The sequence below is a fragment of the Brettanomyces bruxellensis genome, chromosome 8, assembly GCF_011074885.1.
Source record: "Brettanomyces bruxellensis chromosome 8, complete sequence".
Classification (NCBI taxonomy): domain Eukaryota; kingdom Fungi; phylum Ascomycota; class Pichiomycetes; order Pichiales; family Pichiaceae; genus Brettanomyces; species Brettanomyces bruxellensis.
This window is the reverse complement of record NC_054689.1, coordinates 1,976,362-2,003,567: the sequence shown is the minus strand read 5'-3', so window position 1 is coordinate 2,003,567 and position 27,206 is coordinate 1,976,362. Positions and strand designations below refer to the sequence as shown.

Genomic DNA, 27,206 nt, shown 5'->3' with positions numbered 1-27,206 from the left:
AGGAACCGGAATAGATTTTGAAGCTCCGCTACTATATAAGAATAGACATTTGTAAAATCTGAAACCCGAGCCAATATTTTATATATCCCCTGCTTTCCCTTTATCTCAGTCTGCAAAAATTAAGTTATTATTAATTACAATAGAAAATGTCGGGTACTGTTGAACACCACGAAGTTATTGTTATTGGAGCCGGTATAGCTGGTCTTAAGTGCTGCCAAGATTTAAACGAGAAGGGGGTTGACTTTCTTGACATTGAGGCAAGAGAGAGATTCGGTGGAAGAATCTATACCGATAGAACAGGAAAATCGAATTACGAGCTGGGTCCCTCGTGGGCTCACGATACCCTTACGAATCCACTTTTTGATGAGATTGTCAACAGTAAGGACGATTACGGACTTTACTATGATGATCAGAATCCTTATTACTTTGGAGAAAAGCTTGAGGATTCAGACTATAGGAAATTCAAGGTGAATCAGGTTGTCAAGGAGTTGAAGAAGTACATTGAGTTGGTGTATTATCAGGAACTAGGAAGAAAAGATGTTTCTGTGAAACAAATTGCCTTAGATTACATCTACAGGCAAAGAAAACTTCTTACACCAGAGCAAATCGAATATGCACCACAATTTTTGCGTCATCTAGAGTTATGGCATGGTATCAGCTGGGAGCATATGAGTTCGAAGTTTGCCTTGGTGGATAATGTTGGAAGAAACTGCTGTCTCAGAAATGGATACGACCAGGTCATTAATAGGATTGTTGAGAGCTTGCCGGCAAAATCTTTGGTCAAGGGGTGGCAGTGTCGAAGATTGAGCATTCTCCAAAGAAAATTGAGGTTGCCACAACAGATGGCCATCACTACACATGCGATTTCCTTGTTGTGACAGTTCCTCAGAGTATTTTGCAGCTTGATCCGAAGGAGACAGGTGGAATTGAGTGGATGCCAAAACTTCCTCAAAGAATTACGGAGCCTCTTTCGAACATGGATTTCGGAAAGTTGGGAAAATTCGTTTTCGAATTTTCAGAGCCATTCTGGAAGCACCACGATACAGATAGGTTTATTGCAATTGCAACTCCAAAACCAGATGAGACGAAAAGTGTGATGGAGTCTTTGGACAAAAACCAGGTTCCTTCCTTTGTGGAATCAAATCAGAAGGAGTTACCTAAGCCATGGGATTTCCCAGTTTTGATTCTTAACTTGTACAAAGTTAATCATGTGCCCTCCTTGTTATGCTTTACTCAGGGTGCATTGACAGAATACATAGAGAAGAACCCAGAAAAGGCTTGGAGTTATATGAAGCCTATCATAAGCAGGCTGGCCAAATCACCAAAGGATGTTTTAGAGCCAGAAAATGTTGTTTGCTCACAATGGACCGTTAATCCATACAGTAGAGGTTCTTATGCAGCATGCACACCGGGCAACGATCCAACTGACTTGGTTATTCAATTAACCAGAGGAATGGGTAACATCAGATTTGCTGGTGAACATACAATTCTAGATGGTGCAGGCGCAGTGCATGGAGCTTGGATAAGTGGAAAAAGAGAAGCCAGATATATTTTAATTAAGACTGGAAGAATGGAGGGGGAAATCGATTTTTAAGGCAGTGAAAACACTCTCCTTCATTACGTACTGATGACCACGCTTAAATACGCTTAATAACGCACGAAAACGCAATAAACAGTTTTAACTGATAACGGTAGTAGCAGACACAGGACCGTAGAAAACATGACTTTTTCGTTATTGAAATAAATAAAAAAAAATTGCGTTGCCACTCAGTCCCAAATATTTACAGGTCAAAGGAAGGTATAAATGGTTTAAATAAGAAAAGATAACATCCTAAGGTAGTCATACTGACTATTTATATAGCACATCTTGCTCTCAATAGCTCCAAACGACAACAACAAAAAAAAAGCAAACGAACGTGCTGGTCATACAATATCCACATTTCCAAATCGGCCATGCTTGAAACAGTTCGTGCATGTGCATTCACCATCGGCGCAATTACAAGTGGCATCAAAGTCCGAGAAATCAATCATAATTTCACCCATTTTAGGTTCGGCAAATGTGCCCGCATCATTTGCATTTCGATTCTCAGACTGAACCAAACTTTCACCTGAAGTCGGTTGTGTGACATCATCGACTGGGACAGACTTTGCTTTTTGGGGAATACCATTATGCGTCAAACCTGATTCATAGCCAGGAAATGCTTCTGTCCGAACCATAAAATCATAAGAATGACCATCACTAGAACTTGTCGTTTGGGCAGTAGTTGAATTATGGGATTTCTTTTCCAACTGAGATGCATAGTTTGGCATCGAATACGCTAGCTGCATTTCTATAGGGAATTCATTCAAACAGGACACTCTAACACCATCTGCCATACGAACTCCGTCAACAATTCCATGCTTTTCGCAGTTATAGCAAGCACATTCACTTGGCTCACAAAGACATTCTGGAACAGAAGAACTGGAAACACTACTTTCCGGCGAATTGTCTATGAATGGTACGCTGAGCTGCTTTACACCAACTTCTCCCAAAGCGGTACTTGTTTTCTTAAAATCAGACTTTTGTGGAGCCTGTGAAATGGGATAATCACCCAAATTTAAGCCTTTGCGGCACGTGGGTTGATCGACAGCAGGCTGTACTCCAACTTGGCCAAATGAGATAACTCCCTCCCCTGGAAATGTTGAAGTATCTTTTGGACTTTGGTTAAATAAATTAACATCCAACGGTTTTCCTGCATCTTTTGCATCAAAACAAGGTCGCCCAACCTGGAGAATAGAACTTTCCTGCGAAGGTAATTTACAATTCAGCTTCTGCTTTAAGGAATCTTTTGTAATACCATTATGTTCAATGCAATCAGTGCATTTACAATCGATTGGATCACAGGAACATGTGCCCGGTAAGGTACACATATCTGCAAGAAAGAGATCATACATTTGCTTTTGTTTAGCAGTGGAACTCTTAGTCTTGGCGATATTGTCTGCTTTTACACTGACGGTTGAACAAGTATTTGATTTTGTGTGCTTTTCCTGTGGGAAGCAGGAACATGAATACTTCATTTTTGGACATTTTTTAGAGTTTGAGCAGCAGCTTCCAGTTCTTGCGCTGCCACAACCTTGAAAGTTTAAAAGTAACTCACCCGTTGTAAAAGTTTTGCTTCGGCAGCTCGTCCGTCCATGCTTTTTAATCCTTGAAGTATTGTGCATCATTTCCAGACCAACACGATTATTGGGAATTTCAGCAACTGGTTCTAAAAGTTTGAGTGATGTCTTGTCAACATTATAGATCCTTCTCCTGGAAGCTTTGAGGACAAAAATGGAATTTTTACGCTCAACTGGTGTACATTTAGCTTCACAACCACAAGTCGTACTTGATGTAGCGGATGAATTCGAAGTATGCCCCGATACCGTTGTAAGAGATGATGTGGAAGAACTTGAATGTGAACTTGTTAAGGAAGCTCGAGCACAACATGAGCATTTAGTTCGTCGACAGAATCTATCCTCTTCTTGGCAACTATGCTTTTTCTTATCCGGCGACTTTTTCCTCCTTTCGGACTTGCCATCACATATAGTTATATTAGTTTTTGAAACTTCTTCGGCCGTTATAGCAATCCTCTGTGACGAATCAGTGATAGGTCGTCCTCTTGATCGGACAAGAACAAGTCTCCGCTTTATATGCTTGCAAGTAGATGATCGATGCCCCCTGATACATTGTTCACAGGCATACTTTTCCCCATCGACTAAAATCATACTTATCAGTGCAGTATTCTAAAGTAGATGCCGCTATTACTATTCAAGAACATCAATATTTCTATGTAAAAGAAAAACAGTAAAGCGTATTAGACAAACCACCTTAGCCATATACAAAGAGGTTGTAATAGAACGAATTGTGTTATATTGTCCTATTCCCAAAAAGAACGATGAACAAATTCAAAGAACTATCAGTATACCGATCTTATAGATAACTAATAAACATCAAGCTTATTGCATATGCGGTAGAATATGCCTATTTACCAAGAAGTGGCATGAGAGCAAATTTTTTAATCAGCTATGTTTGGGGTAAAATTTCACCATTTTTACTATTGGTCTATATCAAGCGATACATTCATTGTTAAGGATTTCGGTTAATTATTCTGCTTTTGCTGCCTTCACCTGGCAGAAAACAACCTTTCTTTACACTTTTCACTACGAGAATCATTGGAACGGTTTATAGAAAAACACTTTCGTGTAATGGGTATTAGGGCATTAGCTTTGATCAAGAATACTTGCTTGTGGTTAAGATTTATATGAGGTGAAGTATTTGCAGAAGGCATATATCTACTTTATTTTGCCAAATGAACCAGAATTCAAGTAAAAACAGACGCGCATTGACAATGCACCCAACGATGATATTAATATTTCTTATTTTTTGACCTATACTTTTAAATCTATCCTAACCTCACTCATCATGATGGAAGATGGTTATAGATTATCATTCCGTATAATCATTTTAACCAAGAAAGCTGAACTATTATCAATTTATTAAATCATGAATGATACCATGTAAATATGCTTTTTTCTGAGTAATTATAGGAACCCAATAGTTTTCCTGATCATTACTATCGCAAAATGAATGGTACCCAATGGTATCCCAATTTAGAAATAATTTGCTCACAAACAATAGTACCACAAGCTGCGAATTTAAGCAGCTCCCTCAAAAATAATGACCTAGAGTAACTTTATGAAGCATTACCAATATTATTACAATAGTGCTTCCTTTTTACATTTATTCTCTTATGAGGAGGGACAATTCAACTGTACCAGAGGTACGAACTCACCCTCTAGTAACGGTAACCGAGCAAGCCTTCCTTTTTTTTGTCATACAGCCAGACTTGTCAGTACGACGATCGACGCGTCTGCTTCCTTACCTCATCACGAGATAGATCTGATAGCGAATTTTCAAACAGTACAGACATTTTTCCCCCTTTTTTGTCTATTTTATTTCGTTCCATTCGCAATGAAAGCAGTTCCCAGTTGACAAATGAAATATATTTTGAATCATTAAAGCTTTGCTTCTTTAAATAATGTGTGCAAGACTATCGACTGCGCAGAGGAGGTTGCTTAAAGAGTATAAGGAACTGCTAAAAGATCCAACGGAGGGAATCGTTGCTGCTCCAATCAGTGAGAGTAATCTTTTTAATTGGCATTGCCTTCTTGTGGGGCCTCCAGGGACTCCATATGAACATGGTGTGTTTGCTGCAAAGATGTCATTTCCTAAGGACTACCCATTGTCCCCACCAAAGCTTAAATTCACATCGGAGATATTTCATCCAAACATATATAAAGATGGAACAGTGTGTATTTCAATTCTCCATCCTCCAGGAAATGACCCAATGATGTATGAATCGGCAGATGAACGTTGGGGTCCTCTGCAGAGCATCGAGAAAATCCTTTTGAGTGTTTGCTCAATGTTGGCAGAGCCAAATCCAAACTCTCCCGCCAATGTTGATGCAGCCAAACTATGGAGGGAAGACCGTGAATTATACAACAAAGTGGTTAGGAGGCAAGTGATTGATAGCCTTAGGTGATGAATATAAACAAACAAAAATTAAAAATTGCAGCGTTCTTTCTTGTGATACCGGTTACTACATAATATAATTGCATACTTTACTTATAGATACTAGTGACAACGACAGTGCCATTAATTAATTCCTTCATACTTGTAAGTCTTTTTAATATCGTACGTTGCAAGTTGAATTTATTAGGATTTTATGATGGTTTTCATCAGAATGTAACTCTTATTGAGTAAACCTTGACATATGCAAAACTGCTTTTTCATGAAATATCAGCGGGCAGAATTCAGGCTCGGACTTCGCTTTATAGTGCCGGTGTTTGAAATGGAGATTCACACCCTGCTATATTTTTTTTTGGCACTGCCTTCTCCAGTTCTCTCTCCCCACCATTATTCAGTAAACATCGTCTTAAACTATATATCTTTATCTTTAGAAAAAATACGGGGAATGAATGCCCCATAATTGGAGAGAATCATTGGATGATTCCATTTTTTCAATGTAAACAATTTGGAGTATCGTAATCTTATTATATGAAATTTACAAACATCGACATCCTTTTTCAATAGTAACGGTACGGGGTCGATTTAGAAACAAATACATATAATTTCAATTAGTCCAAAATTATCGGGCTTAATATTAAGTGAAACGCAAAAATTCAGAGAAATACAAATGGTATCAAATTCAAGGGAAGGGAATATTCCCGAAAGTGAAAAGAACCAGACTATATCTGAAAAGCCAGATGTACAAGCCACAAAACCATTTACGAACAAAAATCAGGCTACACAATCGGACAGCAAGATCACACGTCTCTCTCATGTTATTATCAAATCAACGCTTACAGGTGTATTATATGGTGCCCTTTTCTCAATACCAACTGATTTGCTTCTAAGATGGAAGTCTCCTTTATATAGATCATTTGGTAACAGAATTAGAATATTTTATAACACAATTGTTCTAACTTATGCCGCTTCTTTTGTCACTGAAACAAATGTTCGAAAGCTCGAAGCTCAGATGAGGGCAGAAGAGGCAGAAAAGAGGAAGAAACTAATTGAGTGGAGTGTTGAACATGGCGTGTATACTGGTGCGGAAGAAGGATATTATCCCGAGAAGAAATGAATTAAAAGCTCTGCCAAGTAAGTGCGTAAGAATATTTATTGAATCTTTTATTGATTAAAGACGGGATGGAACGGTTGGTCAGACAAGCACTGAGTTTACTTATTTATTCATAGATAAGCCACGAAGCAGTTTGATGCTTCTCGTGCTAATTAACAGAAAACTAAACATATTCAACTCTATTACTTTGAATGTTTATTACATTCTCTTCTCTTCCTCATTCAAGCAATTCCGTTCGAATGACGTTGCATATAATACTACAATTACTTATTTTTTACTAAAGCATACCAAACTCGGACATTATATCCAAGGAATCTACCAAGTCCGGTATTTGTAGCCAGTTATCCGCAGATTCGAGCCCTTCGAATGAAGGATCAGCTGACGTCAACGTTCCCAAGATACTTTCACCATTATCCGAAGTCTTGTCTTGCTTTTCAGACAAAAGCGATGATCCACTTTCATTACCTGAGAATGCATGTTCCATCTTCATGCCCATATTTTCATTATTAGAATTCTTGTAGTTTAACATTCCCGTGTTGAGGACTATCTTTCCAGAAGCATCAATCTTGGGACAGAAATCTTTGAACTTAAAAGTGTTACTTTCCGGGTTCGAAGTCCATCTCCTGGTCATTTGTGAAAGATTAACACAGGAATCTAACGATAAAAACTTCTCCATCCTCTTATTGATACTCTGAACTTGCTCATAACTAAACCTTTCAATTAAATTTGAGTGCTCTAGCCAGGAAGGGTCCTCAAAATCGAAGATTGGCTTCCCACCTTGTTTAGTCCATCCTATAAGACACTTGCAATTACCATAACTTCTGAATGATGTGTAGTAATGTTCCAATGAGAATGCCGGACATTTATTGGCAAGTTTCATAATTTCAAAAATATTTTCTCTGAGTGATTCAAATTGCTTTTTCAATTTCTCCTGGGATTCTCGAACCTCCGAATACATCCGATCCCCTTCCTTCGATATTTGACTCTCCACACGGTAACTTGCCAAACGCACGTGGACCGAGAATGAAAGCAATATATATATAATTTTATTAACTGCCTGAATAATGTACGCATTTAGCATCAAAGCATGTGCAGACATAGTCGTAAAAATACGTACGAATGCACCAACTGATATCTGCAAGGCATAAAGCACATTATCAATTGTTTGGTTAAATACAGTCAAGAATTTGTCAAACTGATCAGTACTCTCGAAATGAAGCAAGAGGTAATACTGGACATTTATGATAAATGGATAGATCACAAGAATGCTTTTTATCGAATTAATAACATCTAAGGAGAAGACGCCGGCAGTGAGATAGCCCTCCTGAAGACTAACTGGATATAATTCATTGCATAATTTTGTGACACTGTTGATCTGAAGCATGACATGTTCAATACTAGGTGATTCTCGCAATCTATGCAATGAAGACACCAAAGGATATAGTTCATTGTATATCCGCATAAATTTGCTCAATCTGTCAATGGAATATTTATCCGCATAAAAATCCTGGAGATTGGCGTTCTTGATATCCGAAGAAGGAAATGGAGTATCCCAATCGTCAATATTTATATATGGCTTTTTTCCATACACAAGAGACATCTCCAAATCCATCTCCATACATGTTATCCATAGCTTACCCCACAAATTATGGAAGGAATCTGCTGTCCGTGCAAATGTGTCGGTCTTGACAACATTGTCGATTTTTCTATTCAATCCTATACTAACCGCTGTTGAAACTAGAACCCCAACAAATATGCAACCATCTCCATAATTTCCACCGTCACCATCCTCTGGCGCAACAATCTGATACAAACGTATAAGGAGAAGCAATTGCATATCTTCCAAAGAAGTTTTTCTCAAGAAATTAACCCTTTCGAGAACCATCCTTGCTAGGGTCATCGTATTGGCTTCGATAGGATTCGTCAAAATCTTCTGATCATATTTCGGTGATGATGGGTTGCTTGTTTCTGTTTCCAAGTATACAGAAATATACGAGAGCCGAAGAATTAGGAGCAATGTTGCAGCTCTGATTAGATCCAATTTCGTCTTTATCTCGAGGTGAACACTACTATCACCAACAGAATTGCTGCCGTATACCACAATTCTCTTCGTGTACATAAGAACAATATACTCGTCAAAAATCGGGCACAATGGATAAATGTAACGAAAGAATCTGTTGAGATGCCAGTTTAGAACGTCTTGCGGTGGGAACAATGATGCCATCATATCTTCTAAATCTTTATCGTCCTTGACCATATATTTCTGCTTTGACATTCGTTTCCGAAGTTTAACCTGCCTTTCCAGATTTTTTAATCCGGAGAGATATCCAGACGACTTTTTTGGAAAAGGGTTGGGCTCAGCAACCACCTTAGCTTCAACCTTTTTCTTCATTAGCCTGAATTTTGCAAACATCGTGTTCATGAGTGGATCACGTTTCCAGAGAATACCCATTTTAAATGATCCGAAAGCACCCATTCTATTTTTCTTGATGCCGATTGTCAATATGTTCTTGCCGAACTCATCGAGAACGAGACTCAGCCTGTCATTAGATCCTTGATCAGTTAAACGCTTTCGCTTCTGCGTAGCGTTATCATTCATTTCACTTGATACTCCATTTACAGGGCAAAAAAGATAACTCTTTGAATAAGGAGAGGAAACTATCTGAGGTAATGGAGCAACTGGAAGTGGTACAACTGATCCAGAAGTTACTTGGGGAACCATAGGCAAAGATGGAGGAAGCTTTTGCGAAAAGTTTCCACCCGTCGGAAATTTCAACGACGAGTCGGAAACACTGGGAGAAGTACTTGCAACGAAACCAGCATTTGAAACAACTGTTGTAGAAGGTAATGATCCTCCAGGTCCACTTTTTATATTGGGGACTACTGTCATTGGTGTATTTGGTACTGGGTCACGTGTGACAAAATTGTACTCTCTGATATTTTCCGAATGAAAACTTGCTGGACTGTTCACAGAGCTGACTGGAATGGATCTTTCTGGAAGGCTACCATTGCTAATCATCGACCTTTGTTGGCCATTGATAGCACTTTGAAATTGAATTGGCTTATAATTTTCAAATCTAGACGAAGTCTTGGAGGAACTTACATCAAAAAAGCCAACTGGTGTTTTTGAAAGCTCATGAATGCCTAATGCTTGAAGTGAGGATAGTTCATGGGATGATTTTACACTGGATTGATCAATATGGCTCCAATCAGCTGGGCCATCATAAACACACTCCACATTTGATTTCCTGCATCGCATACACGTTGGTCTACCCCTATCACACTTCACTTTTCTTTTCCTGCAGTGTACACATGAGAATGGTGGACGTCTTCTCCTGCTCTTTTTGATTCCATCAGCCATATTCTTAAATCCCAGATCTGAAATTTTGATCACTAGATAACAGTTGGCTATCCCTTTATTACTATCAAGGCCGAACTCCACATGAATCAGTCTACCAGAGTTTAATCAAGCGGAGAAAATTGCAAGACGTGGCTGTTTGGAAAAGGAACGAGACGCAGTTCGGAGTTTAGCAAAAGAGTAATACAATACGTGATAAACTAAACTTTCAAAGCGCACTTTCTATTGATTCAATTTATTTATTTATTTTTGTTCTTTTTTTTAAATTTTTTCGGTAAATCTCCCAGAACGCCAAGATGAAATAAAGTACTAAAATTTAAGCTCTTAGAGTGCAACTAAGAATATCAAAACCAGGAATAAAAAGCCAATGGTAATATATACCAAGCTCTCTGTTATATTTTCTTATCCCATCTACCACTTATCGTGTAATCATAGATCTGATTACTCGGCACTATTAAACTATTTGAACTCCTTGTAAAATTTATTCGCCCGCACTCATTCACCAATTAGCATATATGCTCGTCGAAACTACAATGCGAGATACATAATTACGAACAATGGTCGTATGCAGGCGAATTTGAATCTGAATCAGGGTGATACATAATAATAATAAACTGTTCTATGCAAAACAAATCTGGACTTTCACCCGAGGTTTACGGCATTTTATACGTTTTGATGCTATCATAAATAAACCATCCGAAATAGGTAAAATCGCCGTTGATAGCGAAAAAAGCAAAACCGACGCGTCTAAATAAGTCGAAGTTCGGAAAAACTTTCTATCTAGAGTTATTCAGCCGCCATGCTTCCCCACAAAAAATTACAGAATATATTTAGGATACGAAGGGCTGCCAAAAATCTCTTATAGGGAACAAATTAAAAAAAAAAAAAAAAAAAAAAAAAACTTTCACGGAAAGGAAGTATGAATTCCGGGCAACTACGGAAACTGAAAAGGTTCTTGAGCTCAATTAGAACTTTATTTTTCATCGGCCGAATTGTAGCAGTATATTCTAATACATTATTTCATTTCAAGTAGTGAACTCTGGATCAAAAAAACGAGAAGAAGTGAGATTTGTAACCTATTTCTGTGAACAAAACAACAAAATGGAATCTAACTGTTTCTTTCCAGTTGAAATTATATGAAAAATGATGAACACTAGTCCGTTACGGAATGCGGAGTCCTAAGCAGAATAGAGCAACCATGAGAAAGTCCGGGGTAACCTCTAACTTTAAAAATTCCTTTATAGGATGATAAGATAAATAGGGTCTGGTCTTGTTACAAAAATCACGGTTTTAACATATACGTATAAATAAATAAATTCTTACAATAAGGAGTTAATAATATTCAAGTGTCATCCCCGCATGGGCAGGCAGACCGACAAACATTTTGCTCGAATACAATTTGTAGTTGCTTATAGGAAAAAAGATGTTCGCGAGAGAAAATTCCGGGGTCGTTCGTTGTTTGAATCAAGAATCATCGTCTATTATCCCTATAGTTCCCTGAATTTTTTTTCTCTTTTAGTCAGGTTTTCGCGGAAAAACATGAGGTTTTTTTATCCTTGGTTACACTATATGATGACACACCTACTGGATTCAAAATTTTTTAAAAGGCCAAATCTTGTAAAATATGACATAACGTACAACCATGTAACGAATACTATCATACAGAGAATCAGATATTACTTCAGATATTATATTTGTAATTTTTCCTTATTGAATCTTGTTTTCTTACATTTCCCATAAATCTATTTTATTCCATTGATAGAATTTCCCGGTCAAGAGGAAGCGAAGACTGCAACAAGTAAACAATCAAAAAAAAAAAAAAATTAAAAAAATGATCAATGCCAGCAGACTTTTATTTTTCTAATTCTTGTGACTGTATTGGGGTAATATTTTATAGTATGTTCCTTGTTTGCCGTAATCTCCCTTCTCCAAAATTATTATTTTGGGAAATATATCCCCCATAAAGTGATATTCGGGCCTTTTTCCGTTGGCTGGAAGAGATCATTATTTTTTCGGCGTGATTTAACTTTACTATTGAACATTAGGTTTTGTCTTAATCACTATGGTCTCATCCTGCTCATCTAATCATAAAATTGTTAAATAAATGCTTTTCAAATACCATAAAGCATTCGATTCGTACTTCACATCACACATTGTATATATTGCTCCTTTTGCTTCGTCTCACTTCTGCCTGTACTGTTCTTACTTTTATACATAATTTTTTTTATTCTTCCATTTTATTTTATTTTTTTGCTTTCCGAAAAAAAATTCTCATTCATTAACCCGCACTGTTTTTCTTCCCAGCAAACAATAGACCTGTTGTCACGGATAAATCACCCCACATTTCTCCAGTAATAGGCATATGAAAACTGAAAAGAAGTTAACTGAAAATATAATAATATTCAACTTGACAATTGGCAATTTTTGAGGAAAAAAGGGATAAAATAAAAAACAAAAATACACTTTGCACGATTTTTTTTGTTTATCCCCTATACGCATCGGACTGAATTGATATCCTGCAGATTGTTTTCTAATTCAATTCACCCAAGACATTTCATCTTCCTGTAAATAAACGGAAGGGTCGTCAACACATGCAAGTGACGGAAATCGAACGAGAAGTACTGCCCCAGATGGCTACAAAGCTACATACAGATATTTCTATGATTCAGATTAATGGCAAGGATGAGACCAGTTCTAAACAAACAAATAGTGAACAACCAAGAATAATACCACCGAGTGACATTACGACAGTACTGGCATCGAGTTCTGAGCAAGAGAAGTCAGGGAAAGGAAGTATAGAAGAAAAGGGCACATCCTTGAAAGAAAGTTCTACAAATGGCCCCGAACAACATGTTGAGGGAAATAATCTAAAGAGTGCATCTAACAACAAAGTAAACGAAGACCGCAGACCACATCTTTCGAATTTAATCACAGAGCAAAGGCCTTCGGTTTCATCCCGAAGTTCGTCCCATTCTGGGAATTCATCGTTGCATTCTGGAGGTTCCGTTTTATCACAAAACCATTTGTCAAGGCCGAAGAATGAAACGAAAACAATACCGCCGAGGAAGAGGAGCAAAGTGTCTCGGGCATGCGATCAATGCCGCCGCAAAAAGATACGGTGCAATGCGGTGTTGAACATGACGAATAACCAGCTTTTGAAAACATGCTCGAACTGTCAGAAAAACGGGGACATGTGCACATTTACACGGATACCACTGAAGAGAGGTCCAAATAAAGGATACACCAAGAGTCGAAAGAGGAAATCAGCATCAACAGGGTCGCACTCGCCGATGTCACAAAAATCATCGGGCCTTTCATATACGACATTTTCGGCCCCAGAGGCAGCACTTGATGGCCGAAATACTATATTAGGCAATGCACAGACTCTTCTTCCACAACAACTACCATCTCAGCAGCCACAGGGTCCTCTGTCTCTGGAGGGATTCAAGTCTGCTCAGCAGATTCTTCTTCCCCCAGTCTCTTATCCAAGTTTCCCTGATTCCGGGTTTTCCTCGGTCCCCTCCCAGCCACAATTGATATCTCAATCTCAGCAACAGCGACAGCAGTTTCAGTTTCAATCTCCACCATCTCAGTCAAGCTCTCAGTTCCGTGTTCAGGGCCACTCACGTTCGCAAAGCTTGTCCCAATATGGTGTAACACAGCCCCAGCAATTGTCACAAGTGCAGCCTCAACTTCAGGCTCAGGCTCAGGCCCAGATTCAGCCGCAGATACAGCCTCAGTCACAAACACAAACCCAGGGACAACAACAACAACAACAACAACAACAACAACAACAACATGGCTCACCATTGCTTCCTAATGCTTCCTCATTCTTGCAACAGTCACGAGTGAAATCAACTGGGCTCTCGGCAGCTTCCAGTACGGGTCCGGCAATTTTACCGCCATTAGCACGTTCAAGATCGATGTCTATCAATTCCCAAGGCAGCCAATCAGGTGCCCAGGCTCAGCAGCTGTTCTGGAAGGTGCCGTATGACGTTCCTCCATTCACACCTCCAAGAAAAGGGTCCATTGACTCGGTGAACTCGTCTGCGGCCACTGGCTTTTCCTTTGGATTAAGGGGTTCATCATTTTCTCGCACACCGCCCGCTGGTTCACCACGCTTTCCATTGGCTGGATCCTCTCTGGGGGCCTCTGACTCGACCAATGGGCTAACTTCTGAAACAGAAGAGGATTTCTTTAGGGGACGCATTTCCAAAGTGGTAAGTCCTGCTCCATCTATAACTGGTGGCCGGGCGGCAAACATGACACTTGATCCAAAGCAACCTCAACAGTCGGGATTGCCAATACAGCAGCAAAACCAAAAAATGCAGCAGTCAGTTGGAAAACCTCAGTATGATGCCTTTTACAGCGCTCTTCAGGCGAATTTGAACGCTTTTTATGATAAGCTACAGGTTAAGTACCCAGTTTTACCGCAAAGAGATATCTTGGTGAACTGCATCCAACAGCTAAATGGTGAAGAATACATTCAAGTGCTAGAAATATTGGGGCAGGCTCTTCAGATTTTGAACAGTCTAGAGTTTTCATCTGGCTTTGTTGAGGCCATGGTGACGTTGGAGAACACGATAAAACTTGTTGCAACGAAATCTTCCATCAGGGAGAATAAGAGTGCCAGAATAATTTTCACCACAACCATGGTTTTACTGAATTACATCGTGATTCTTTCCGGAAATGAGTTTTCCATAGGATTTGGTGTTGCTTTTAGCGTCTTCAAGGATTGGAGGTTGTCAACAGAAGATTTCACGAGTACTGACTTCCATAATCTTATGCATCTTATGATTCTAGACAACTGTTACTCCCTTTACTTCGGGACGCCTAGAAGTTCTACTTTGTACTACTCGCTGGATGAGACATTTATAAAGGGCTTTATACAAAGTTTTGAAAGTACAGAGATCCAAGGATCTGCTGATCAGAGCAGTCCAAAGGTAGACATGGAATATTTCAAGATTGGTATGGAACTTATTTTAATGTCTAATAATATGCAAAAGCGTAATGACATGAAGAATATAGAAAAGAGTTTGAAGCTTCCGAACTCAGAATACAAATTTTTGAATATACTCAAGTATTCATCGGAGTTGACGGTTTATATCGGAAAGCTAACGCCGAAAATCAGCACAATAAACAACACACAGATTGAAGACTTCATCTTTGAGACGGAGTACGACATTTATAAATACAGCAAAAAGGTTATTAATTTGATTGACGAGCAATTTGATGATTTTGAGATATTCAAACTTCAACCTTTATTGTCGCTTATTGTACTTAAGTGCATGAAAATACTTAAGAGTCTTCGGGTAATTATATGCAGTATTCTGGACATGGATTCGATAGTGGGAAGGGAAAACTTTGGTAAGAAGCTACACAAGTTAGTGGAGTCTGTGGATAACAATATATCCAGGTGTACGAACCTTCGCCTGTCTAATCAATTGGTGAAAACATCACTTTTCAAAATCGCAAATTCTAAGTATGACGGCATAAGATTAGTCAAAACTCGTACGAACAACACCGTCGACGAACTATCCGTGTTTAAAAACTGGTGTCGGCTTACGAACACTTATATTACATCCACTTTAGAGAACGAATCAATCAATGGTTGGAAATAAAGCCTCCCATATCGGCAATTATCGATATATTCCGCGCACTACCTTTGAAATTTTAAGAGCTTACGACCATATTTATATTCTATTTGTACCATATACCATATATGCTTTGCTTTTATACTATGCTTTACTTAACTAGGCACTATGGTAGAGATACGTATCTGCATTTGGTGTAAAAAAAGGAAAGAAAAATGTTGAACATGAAAATGTAGAGTTGCTCCATACCGAGTCACTCAAACAAATAAACAAAGAATCGTTAGATAAAAGTGAACGAAGTTATTCATCACCATAACCAGATCCTGATTTCGAAGAATCCTTTTGGAATTTCATCGATTCTTGGTTACCCTGCCAATCTCCGGCTTCATCATTACGGCCTGTCTTACCCTTCATGGTCTTATCAATGTTATCCTCAAAATCCTCAACATCATCCCTCATACCGCCACCTGATCTTGTTTGCCGTGATCTGCTTTGACCACCCATTCTCGTATTGTGACCACCTAGAGAACCACCCATTCCTCTTTGCTGGGTTTGTTCCGAGTAGTCATCAGAATTATCGAATCCTGAATTTCTACCACCGCTGCCAGAAGAAGACAAATGTTGGTCTTCTGATTTTTCGTTCTTGTCTCCAAGTTTCTCAGAGAGTTTGTTGATTAAGTTTGACATTGTGGGTTGCAATATTTCCTTCGAGATAAGATTACGTAGGGACACAAATCGATGCTCAAGAAGAAATTTGTTACGGAGATGGATACAAAATCACAATTAATTACACATCCGCCATATATATATATATATATGAATGAAAAGCAACTACAAGTTTGGAGCAACAGCAAATGCCAAGAAAGATGAAAGCAACCCAGAAATTTGACACTATACTTTACAGAGCATTAATATGTAGAAATTTGGTATACAAGAACGCACCCACATACAGGTTGGATACCTTACACTATATTGAAGTGCAAATACCAACAAAATATGCGACCCTTAGTTAATACCTTGCTTTACGTGCGGCATCTAATTAACACCAAAGCAACAGAGATGACTCGCCAGAATAATTAATTACTCGGTTTGTGGGGTGCGGATAGAGAGAATAAAAAAAAAATAAGAATAATAGTAATTGGTGTTTTAATGCAGCGTAAATACATTAAACCATTGGGAATAATTGTACAGATCAGATTCTCTCCATACGTCTTCCCCACACCGAGTTTCTTAATATAACAAATATTTTATGCTGTTAATGCCCGCACGCAGACTTGTTTTAAAGGCTGTGAAGCCTGGAGAAACCCAGATCAATGGGATTGTTTTTGATATGGACGGTACACTTACAAAACCGCAATCATATATGTTTAAACAGATGAGGCAAGCACTAGGAATTGTGGGAAAGAAAGTTGACATTTTGGATTATATTGGTAGTTTGGATGGGGACAAGAAAATTGTTGCTACGAAGAAAGTCGAGGACGTGGAAAACCAAGCAATGATCGACATGAAACCGCAAAATGGTGTCAATACACTTTTCCATTTCATGCGTGAAAATACTAATCTAAAGTTTACCATTTGCACGAGAAACAACATCGCACCCGTGGATTACTTGCTCAAGCACTATTTGGATGGGCTTCAATTAAATGATCCTATTATAACCAGATCATTTGAGCCTCCAAAGCCATCTCCATTACCGCTATTACACATCTGCAAAAGCTGGAATGTCGGTCCAGAGACAATGATTATGGTGGGGGATTCCCGTGACGATATGTTTGCTGGCCTTCAGGCTGGATTTTCTCTGGTTTTAATGAAGCATAAAGATAATGCCCATCTTGTAGATGAAATTCCCGAGATAGACTATGTCATCAATGATTTTAGGCAGCTTATAGAAATTTTACAGAATGGTTTTATATCGAGGCCAAAAAAGCCAAGATACGCAGCCCACACATCAGGATACTAAAATGTAGATACAGAATTTTCCACGGTTTGATTTGATGTCAGGAACATCTCGGATCTGAGTATATAAACATTTAGATAAAAGGCGTCTTAACTGATTACCTCACTTGAACATCCCCCGTAAGAGTTGTATATTTGACACCTTTGTAAGGTTTCACCTTGCCAGGAAGACCGGAAATAATATTTAGTGATTTTACTGAGATGCCGCTTGGAACACTTCCCTTATTCTGGTATCCAACTTTCAGATACATAGGTTCAACGGCTGTAATTTTTGATGAATCAAACCCAGGGATACTACTAGGATCAACATCCTCTTCACCTTCGCGCTTAATTTCTCCCCTAAGAGTGAATGACATGCCGAGAGGAGTTTCCTTATCAAATACCCAATGATACTCACCAGGCGACTTAAGCTCTAGACTACCCTGTGTGATTCGCAGAACCTTAACAATCCAGTTAACTGTACTTTTTGGGGCGGGCAGTCGTATTTCAATGTCAAGATCATTAATAGATTTAACCGAGGAATCTGTATTTGTGTGCACATTAACGACGAAAACATTTTTCGCTAATCCGAGTCCAGATGAAAATGTAGTGCTAACAAGTCCCGTGTAATAAGAGGGATTTCTAGGACTTTCCCTCTCACTATTGGACAAAAGATTCAATCTGTACTGCATCAATATAAATTTCTCGTTTGGAGGAATAAATTCGATGACATGACCAGTATTTGTCCACGTTCCAAGATCTACGCATCGATGAAACATTGGAACACCAATATTATGCCTTGAAAGATCTAGTACCAGTTGGATTTTTGGCATCCCACTAAGACTTGAATTGAACGTAATTTTCCCGTTGATTGCAGCAACGACCGGGGTGCCGTTATGCTTTCTGGTGGGAGCACTGTTCGAATTGACTCCGGGCAATTCATAGTATGCAGATCCAAGATTCAAAATGGATGCTGATGTGTTGTTAATCGAGCCAGATCTTGGAATAATGTAATCAATCTTTTCAACAACATCGACAAACATTTCGTTCTGTGTATATTTGAGGTTGGCTTCTCTCCATGGCACCTGATTTCCTGACTTTTCAAATATTGATGAATTTCGTATACGAGAGAGATTTAAACCACGATCTAAGGAGTTATTAATCTGATTCATGGTTTGAATTGACTTGGAGGCTGTTTGCTGTATCTGCCTTGTGGTGGATAAAATCTTTTTAAAAATGCTATCATTTGGTAAAAGCTCTCGGAGTTGATTCAAATCAGTGATATATGGAGATGAGCCGTCTATCATAACCTGTAAAAGGAACACCAACCTATAACTATATCTAGTGACGTTCGCTGGTGTTAATCTTTTCGTTTCTAAGAACACCTTTGCAACAAAACTAAAAGTTTTGAAAAAGTCAAAGTATTGAGCCGGATTAATGTTCATGCTAACCAATGGCTTTCTCGATACAGAATTAGAATCAGATCCCAAATTCATATTCTTCTCACTATTCACTGGAGAAGATCCATCATTTACTTTGTTCTGATCATCGATGGAATCTTGCTCATCTAACGGTTGTAAAGTATTGCTTGCATCCTCATCATAACTCTTCTCGCTATTTTCTCCATTAGCATCTGATTTATCATTACTATTGCTGCTGTCATCATCCTCAACCTCAACATCAACATCATTTTCGTCTTCATCCTCATCATTATCCTCGTCGTCACTATAAACATCAACATAGCGTGATGCAATTCTTCCGACAGCAATTAAGTAAACATTATCAACCCTATTCCAAGCAACCCTCCATTTCGAATCAATTTCAAGAACACTATCAATAACGGCATCCGAAGTAAAGCAGTGAATGCATTTAGGTGTAGAAAAATCAGATGTATTGCTAAAGGAATTATCAGTCGCTATTCTCAACAATTGTTCGTGCACGTATGAATATGTTGGACTCGATGGCTTTACAGTGTACTCAAAAATGAGGTTATCCTCTTCATCAACAATAAACACACATTCTATGAGACTCATTCTTAAAGATTTTCATATGTCACTTCCTTTCGAGAGTACCTTTTACCTCTTTTCTTATTTCTTCAACCAATACACGCAATTCACTGAAATTCTAATAATCTTCGAGAGGGTGCCTGGGGCGGGGCACACTGAAATTTATTTTCGACTTCTCGATAAAGTCGATCGTCCTGCAACTTTCCAGGGAAGAAGTCCTACTAAAATTTTAAACAAGTCGCTTTTGTTAATAAGATATTTAAAAAGTATGAAAGAAAAGGTACCACATGCTATAGATAGACGTGTTCTTCCTGGAATGGCAAAAATTTACATACCCAGATCAAATGGTATAGTCCATATCAAAAATATGTCGCTAGTCATAGACCCATCTCACCAGATAGGAAAAAGAAGGAAAGGACAAAAAAAAACTGAACAATACAGCTCGGCATTTATTACAATAAGGAGAAAGGAAATTTCAGAGGATGGAGATGAGTTTTAAGAGAAAAACGAAGAAATATCAAAATAATCATTATTCGAGTTTTTAAAACTATTACATATAATAATTCATCATTTAAGTTGAATAAAAGAAGACAGCAACAGAACGATGGATATAGATTTATGATGGATGTCTGAAACTGTGGTTACACTATAAATGGAGGATGTAAATATAATGAAAAGGAAATAAATTACCGGAAAGAAAATAAACAAATAATCATTATGCGAAGACGAAATAATTTAATTAAGTGCAAATGGCCAAATTTTAAAAATTTTCCCCTATTTATTTGGCTTGAGCCCTTCAGAACTCAAGTAAAGTATATAAGCGACCGCGAATTACCATCACCTAAAAATCAATCTCTGGCTGTGCAACAGCTGATATACACGAAAATTTCGGAGCGTGAGGAGAAACATAGGATAATAGAACAATTGCGTTACCATTATTTCTGAAAAGGGAAAAACAGTGAAAACATACGAGGAAGAGTCGTCAAGCTCAAAAGCATCCATAATAAATACTCTTCGCTTACATCTCTGAATCACCAAAACCAGAATTTAGTAAGAAACCGAGAAATAGAGTCATCTTTTATAGAAATCCCTTCAGATGTCGCGTTTAGATCGCCTCGTTACTCTTATCGAGACGGGATCAACCCCTTTTATACGAAACACTGCAGCAGATCAACTTAGCAGTTTAGCTAAGCAACATCCTGAAGATATTCTTAATCTTCTTTCTAGGGTTTATCCATTTCTTTTAAACAAAAAATGGGAGACGCGTGTAACTGCAGCAAGAGCTTTGGGTGGAATAATTTCGTTTGCTCCTCAATGGGATCCGAATTGCGATGATAGCATGAATACAAAATTAGAACATCAAGATGAAGGACCCTTTGCAGCCGGGAAGGAGGAGTTAAATGGGAACGGAGATGCTGTCCACGTGAAAAATGAAATTGATGATGATGCTATTTTAGACAAGTTACTTAACAATTTTGAGAATAGATTAGTTACATTGGATGATTTTGACTTGTCCGAAATTCTAAAGTCCCACATTGTTCTTTTAGCCAGCTCCGGTGCAGAGTACAATTTAGATAATCCTGGTTCTAACTTAAAGAAAAGAAAGACCGAATTCACAACAAAATTGGGCTTGGATGATATAAAGAAGAAATTACAGCATGTTTCGGATATACAAGTTAAGAAGGAGGATGACTTAGAGAATATGTCTAAGTCACCTTCACAAAGTCGAAGTTCAACGTCTTCGAGAGAGTCTTCCATCTCGCCACTAACACCGGCAAAGCCGCATATGTCGGCACGTATGCGTGCCTTAGCCAAAAGGAGGGCGAGATTTGCAAAATCCCATTCACATCGTAACGAAAATGTTGATTTGACTAGAAGTTCCGTTTCTGAGGAGCTTTCGGAAAGCAAGGAATTTGAGGTAGTTAGTAAGAAGAAAAATGAAACTGCTTATGATGTGACGACACAGAGCGACGAGAATAAGCTATGCATAGAGAATAAAGTGAAAACTCCAGCCTTGTTGAATGAGACATCAAAATATAGCGGGTATGTTTGGCAGTTTCAGGGATTGTACGAACTTTTGGTGAATGATCTTTTTAACGAGGTTTGGGAAATTCGTCATGGATGTGCAATGGGGCTAAGAGAGTTGATCAAATATCAGGCCAAGGGGGCCGGCCGTGTTAAAGGAAAAACTAGAAAGGAGAATGACTATAGAAATGAAAAGACTTTAGAGGATTTATGCGTTCGTCTGATAACTTTATTTGCATTGGATAGATTTGGCGATTACGTTTCCGATACTGTAGTTGCCCCTGTCCGTGAGAATTCCGGTCAAGCGTTAGCTGCATTATTACTCCACCTATCCGACGAAACAGTATTGAGAACCTTTGATATTCTTTTATCTCTCATAAAGCAGGATATTGCAACGCTCGGAATTCAAATACCCTGCTGGCAAGTGAAGCATGGTGGCATTTTGGGATTGAAATATTTTGTTAGTGTTCGGACGGATATGCTTTTTAAACATCCAACGATAATGGATAGAACTATTGATACTGTACTATATTGCTTACGGGATGATAGTGATGATGATGTTCAAAGCATGGCAGCAGCTACACTTATTCCAATTACCGCGGAATTTGTCAATTTGAAACTAGACAAGGTGTTTGAAGTTTTAGATGCAATTTGGAACAATTTATCAAGCACGAGGGATGATTTATCTGCTTCCACCGGTTCTATTATGGACCTCTTGGCGAAACTATGTTTGCATAAGGAAGTTCTTGAAAGGATGAAGGAACTTGCTGGGCAAAACGAGAAGTATGACTTCAAATTTTTGGTGCCAAAGCTCTATCCGTTCTTCAGACATTCTATCATTAATGTGCGTAAATCTGTTTTGAAAACTTTATTCGCATTTCTAAGCATTGATGACGATTCCACAAAGGGCTGGATTAATGATAAGGCTTTCAGGTTTGTGTTTCAGAATATTCTTATGGAACAGAATGACGATGTTTCGGAGTTATCTATGAAAGTATATGTGACAATGTTAAGTGAAGTTGCTAAAGGATCGCATGGATCTATGGAAGATATATTTAAAGACAACTGGTATCCTCTACTTAAATTGATGACTACACCGTTAGGAATCGCCCGATTTAATTACTCAATGGATCCAACGTACATTCTTCGCCCAAGTGGAAGCACCATGTCATCATCAGATATACAACTAACTGGATTTAACATTGGCAAACACCATGGCCATAAAAGAAAATTCCCAACACCAAGTGACGACAGTCAAAAGAAAACATCTTCAGGTATACCTGACACTGAGTACGATCTGCATGTTAATATAGATGCTCCTATTATCAATGGCGATTTGACTTTGGTTAGTAAAGAGGTATTACTCCGTACTAGATTGATATGTGCAGAAGCAATGGGCAAAACTATAGCTCATTATACCTCAGAAGAAGCTTTAGAAGATGTTTGCAAGCAAATTACAGTAGACTTGCAGGATTTCCACTCAACGTCGAGGCTAATAGCGTCTATTATTGTTGATAATTACTGCTCTACTTGCAGTGAACTCGGCAAGCAGCCAGCTGATATAGCAGTGAAGACATTTGGTGATATATTTTGGAGTAAGCTATCTGATCCATCTTTATTACCGTCATTCAGAGAATCAGTGCCTACTCTTAAGGGTTTGAGAACTCAATGCTTACAGCTATTCGGCGTATTTAGCGATGTGGGTAAGGTTTCTAGTTCGAAACTTCCAACACTACCAGTCATTGTTGAAGGAGAGAAGGATGCAGGGCCTAATGCATTTGGAATTTCAACTGCAGAGAAGGTCGTAAATCAATGGTACAAGAAAATTTACAATTCAATGTCTGCTCTTTATCGGATCAGTTCTGTCAAACCATTGGGTGATGCCAGACATAGAATTAAGATGGCTATTTTAGATGCAAAATCTTCCGCCGAATTGGTCAACATTAGTATTCTGGCTTCTTATGCCTCTTGTTACATCAAACTTTGTGGCTTACCTAAAAAACTTAATCCCGTTATCCGGGCAGTAATGGATAGTATCAAACGGGAGGAGTCTCCTCAATTGCAAGCAAAAAGTGCCGACTTTGCTGCCTATCTAATTTCTTTCTTACACGAAAAAGGAAAGCTTGGAGCTTCAGATAAAATGACAAAGAATTTGTGTGCATTTATGTGTGTGGATACCTCTGAAGTTCCTGAATTTATTCCGAACAAGGGACTCCGTGATGCAGTTTTATCTTTAAAGAAGGAAGATGCAGATGATACTGACTCAGCGCAATCCACCATCGTAAGAAAGGAAGTTTATCAAGCAAAAATTAAAAGGAGAGGAGGAATTATGGCTTTGAAGAGGCTCCTTCGAAAGTATAAAGCCGACTTGTTCAATAAGTTGCCTAAGATCAAGTTAATGATGTTGGATGCTCTGAAGATTTTCGAAAAAGGTCCAGATTATCAACCTACCGATGAGGAGGGGCAAGCTGCTATTGACTCATTAGAGCTTATTCGATCTTTGATCGGTGAATTAGATCAAAGTTTATATCCAGAGCTTTTTGACAAGGCAGATTTGATTTTGGATGCGTTGCAGTCCAAATATTCAGTTTTCCGCTACTCTGCATCGAAGTGCTTCGGTAGTGTTTGTGCGATTGCTCCGGGACTGGGATTCCGGAAGTTGGTTCGGAGTGTTCTACCTTTGCTTAATAATGCACTTGAAGTTACCAATAGACAAGGTGCCATGGAGGCAGTTTATCACATAACAAACCTTATGGGCGCTTCAATACTTCCTTATGTGATCTTTCTAATTGTTCCAGTTATGGGACGAATGAGTGATTCCAATAATGGAATAAGGATGCTAGCTACAAAATCGTTTGCTTCAATCATAAAACTAGTCCCACTTGAAGCCGGTATACCAGACCCGCCTGATATGCCGGAGGATTTGTTAGAAGGTAGAGAGAAGGAAAGAAAGTTTATACAACAGATGATGGATCCTACTAAGATCGAGCCATTCAAATTACCAGTTTCAATTCACGCAACCTTAAGAAAATATCAGCAAGATGGTGTTAGCTGGTTAGCATTTCTTAACAGGTACCACCTACACGGTATTCTATGTGATGATATGGGTCTTGGAAAGACGTTACAAACAATATGTATTGTTGCTAGTGATCACCACATACGTGCAGAGAAGTTCAAGGAGACGGGCTCTCCGGAGTTTAAGAGGATATCATCATTGATTGTTTGCCCACCCTCCCTTACTGGTCATTGGGAGCAGGAATTTGCGAGATTTGCACCCTTCATGTCTGTTCTTGTTTATGCGGGACCTCCAGCTATTCGAAGCCAACTCAGGGCAGGAATGTCAAAGTACGATGTTATCGTCACCTCTTATGATGTTGTTAGAAATGATTGTGAGTATATGACACAAAAGAATTATAATTACTGTGTTCTAGATGAGGGTCATATAATCAGGAATGCACATACGAGACTAACTATTTCTGTGAAGAAGGTGAAATCTGAACATCGATTAATTTTAACCGGTACTCCAATTCAGAACAATGTTTTGGAATTGTGGTCGTTGTTTGATTTCCTCATGCCCGGCTTTTTGGGCACAGAAAAGGCATTTAATGATAAATTTGTTAAACCGATTTCAACATCCAGAACAAGTAAGGGCAGCAAAGATCAGGAAGCTGGTGCATTAGCGTTGGAGACATTGCACAAACAGGTTCTTCCATTCATGCTGAGGAGACTCAAGGAGGATGTTTTATCAGATCTTCCTCCTAAGATTATCCAGGACTATTATTGTGAGCTTTCAAGCTTGCAAAAGCAATTGTATCATGATTTTATTTCAAAGCAGAAAGGATCTGTCAAGAAGGATATATCGACTTCAAACCAAGGTGGAAAGAAACACATTTTCCAGGTTCTTCAGTATATGAGAAAGTTGTGTAACTCTCCCGCCTTAGTGGTCACTCCAAATCATCCGCAGTATAATGATGTGAAGTCGTATTTGGGTAAATATAACATGGATCTTAGGGATATTCATTACGCACCAAAATTGATGGCATTGAAGAATTTGTTGAAGGAGTGTGGAATCGGTCTAAGTGGAAACTCTTCATCCAAAAATCAGGCTCATGATGTCTTACAGGATAACGTTATTTCACAGCATCGTGCCCTCATTTTCTGTCAAATGCGTGACATGCTGGATATCGTTGAAAACGACTTGTTGAAGAAGCATATGCCGGATGTAACTTATTTAAGAATGGATGGATCTACGGATCCTCGATACAGACAGCAGATAGTGTCGAAGTTTAACGGTGATCCATCTATCGATGTCTTATTGCTTACGACTAAGGTCGGTGGATTGGGATTGAATTTGACTGGAGCTGATACGGTTATATTTGTGGAGCATGACTGGAACCCAATGAATGATTTACAGGCAATGGACAGGGCACACAGAATTGGACAGAAAAAGGTCGTGAATGTATACCGATTGATTACAAAGGGAACGTTGGAGGAGAAAATTATGGGACTTCAGAAGTTCAAGCTTAACATTGCCAATACCGTTGTTAACCAGCAGAATGCTGGTCTTTCATCTATGAATTCGAACCAATTGCTTGATTTGTTTGGAGAGGATGCCGAAAAGGCTACAAAAGGTGATAAAAGTGATCAAGAAGAAGCTGAAGAAGGTGAAGAGCCTGATGACACCCAAGAAACTTCAAATAAGGGACCAGATGATAGGAACGTTCCAAACGAAGTTGGACTATCGGGTAAGGCTGGAAAAGCTGTTACGAGCTTAGGAAAATTGTGGGATGAATCCCAATACGAGGAAGAGTACAATTTGGATTCTTTCCTTAAAACGCTTAAATAACTTTTCTTAAAAAGCTTAAATAATCATGTATAAGAATTTTGTAAAATATAACAGACACACTAGAGACTCTAGCATTATAAAGAAAGAGCTTGTACAGAGGCTTTATAAAAAAGGTGTAAGCAATTCACACCACGTGTTAGGAAAAAGAAATGTTGAAGAGGAAGATTCTTGGCGAGATTCATATTAAGAATGAAGCGTAAAATTGTAGAATTAATTTACGTGTACAGAACGGACAAACTGTAGAATAATCGGATTATAAGCGCGGTCCGAAAATAACCGGTTACGAAAGAAAGCCCAGGCCCCCCCCCTCGCAAACACAAAAGAGCAAAAAAAAGCAAGAAAAAAAAAAAAGCGTGTGTGTATCTCTGTTGACACCTGGTTAGAAAAAAAATGTTTAAAAAAATGTTAGGTAGGACTTTATTGGTCGTAACAGGGACAAAACCCAGGCACAAAGAATTGACTGTTTATTTGTTTGTTTGCCGCAACATAAAGGTACCGGAATTACATTAATTCATCCACTGCTGTAAAAGCCGTTCATTCTCAACCTGACGGATTAAGAAATCAAAAAAAACTGGTTGAAATTTTGAGGAGTGAGCAATTCATATTGGTATTGGGTGAATTACCAGATTCAATTGTAGGCAGGAGGGGGGGCGGAAAGAAAAAAAATAAATAAATAAAACGGGTGGAAGACTACTAAAATTAGACGCCTTAACACCGGCGATGAATCAAAATTTGTTAAGGTAATTATTTATTCTTTAAAAATAATCACTTTATCGCCCT

The 27,206-nt window shown here is 38.6% G+C and overlaps 10 protein-coding genes across 10 annotated transcripts; 6 read left to right on the top strand and 4 right to left on the bottom strand.

The window, feature by feature from the left end:
* Positions 1–146: 146 nt before the first annotated feature.
* On the top strand, positions 147–1,594 carry BRETT_001103 (uncharacterized protein; the record flags this gene model as incomplete). The annotated part of the gene is made up of 2 exons (XM_041279660.1): positions 147–737; positions 761–1,594. The coding sequence occupies 2 exons, from the start codon at positions 147–149 to the stop codon at positions 1,592–1,594; spliced, it is 1,425 nt and encodes a 474-aa protein (XP_041137874.1).
* Positions 1,595–1,923: 329 nt separating this feature from the next.
* On the bottom strand, positions 1,924–3,747 carry BRETT_001102 (uncharacterized protein; the record flags this gene model as incomplete). The annotated part of the gene is made up of 1 exon (XM_041279659.1): positions 1,924–3,747. One exon carries the CDS (start codon positions 3,745–3,747, stop codon positions 1,924–1,926), a length of 1,824 nt encoding a protein of 607 aa, XP_041137873.1.
* Positions 3,748–5,060: 1,313 nt separating this feature from the next.
* Positions 5,061–5,564, top strand: UBC7 (Ubiquitin-conjugating enzyme E2 7; the record flags this gene model as incomplete). The annotated part of the gene is made up of 1 exon (XM_041279658.1): positions 5,061–5,564. The coding sequence occupies one exon, from the start codon at positions 5,061–5,063 to the stop codon at positions 5,562–5,564; it is 504 nt and encodes a 167-aa protein (XP_041137872.1).
* A 654-nt stretch (positions 5,565–6,218) lies between these two features.
* BRETT_001100 (uncharacterized protein) lies at positions 6,219–6,665 on the top strand (the record flags this gene model as incomplete). Its single annotated transcript, XM_041279657.1, has 1 exon — positions 6,219–6,665. The coding sequence occupies one exon, from the start codon at positions 6,219–6,221 to the stop codon at positions 6,663–6,665; it is 447 nt and encodes a 148-aa protein (XP_041137871.1).
* A 274-nt stretch (positions 6,666–6,939) lies between these two features.
* On the bottom strand, positions 6,940–10,023 carry BRETT_001099 (uncharacterized protein; the record flags this gene model as incomplete). Its single annotated transcript, XM_041279656.1, has 1 exon — positions 6,940–10,023. The coding sequence occupies one exon, from the start codon at positions 10,021–10,023 to the stop codon at positions 6,940–6,942; it is 3,084 nt and encodes a 1,027-aa protein (XP_041137870.1).
* A 2,627-nt stretch (positions 10,024–12,650) lies between these two features.
* On the top strand, positions 12,651–15,641 carry BRETT_001098 (uncharacterized protein; the record flags this gene model as incomplete). Its single annotated transcript, XM_041279655.1, has 1 exon — positions 12,651–15,641. One exon carries the CDS (start codon positions 12,651–12,653, stop codon positions 15,639–15,641), a length of 2,991 nt encoding a protein of 996 aa, XP_041137869.1.
* A 273-nt stretch (positions 15,642–15,914) lies between these two features.
* Positions 15,915–16,301, bottom strand: BRETT_001097 (uncharacterized protein; the record flags this gene model as incomplete). Its single annotated transcript, XM_041279654.1, has 1 exon — positions 15,915–16,301. One exon carries the CDS (start codon positions 16,299–16,301, stop codon positions 15,915–15,917), a length of 387 nt encoding a protein of 128 aa, XP_041137868.1.
* Positions 16,302–16,872: 571 nt separating this feature from the next.
* BRETT_001096 (uncharacterized protein) lies at positions 16,873–17,574 on the top strand (the record flags this gene model as incomplete). The annotated part of the gene is made up of 1 exon (XM_041279653.1): positions 16,873–17,574. The coding sequence occupies one exon, from the start codon at positions 16,873–16,875 to the stop codon at positions 17,572–17,574; it is 702 nt and encodes a 233-aa protein (XP_041137867.1).
* Positions 17,575–17,668: 94 nt separating this feature from the next.
* On the bottom strand, positions 17,669–19,582 carry BRETT_001095 (uncharacterized protein; the record flags this gene model as incomplete). The annotated part of the gene is made up of 1 exon (XM_041279652.1): positions 17,669–19,582. The coding sequence occupies one exon, from the start codon at positions 19,580–19,582 to the stop codon at positions 17,669–17,671; it is 1,914 nt and encodes a 637-aa protein (XP_041137866.1).
* A 1,069-nt stretch (positions 19,583–20,651) lies between these two features.
* BRETT_001094 (uncharacterized protein) lies at positions 20,652–26,426 on the top strand (the record flags this gene model as incomplete). The annotated part of the gene is made up of 1 exon (XM_041279651.1): positions 20,652–26,426. The coding sequence occupies one exon, from the start codon at positions 20,652–20,654 to the stop codon at positions 26,424–26,426; it is 5,775 nt and encodes a 1,924-aa protein (XP_041137865.1).
* Between the last annotated feature and the right edge of the window lie 780 nt (positions 26,427–27,206).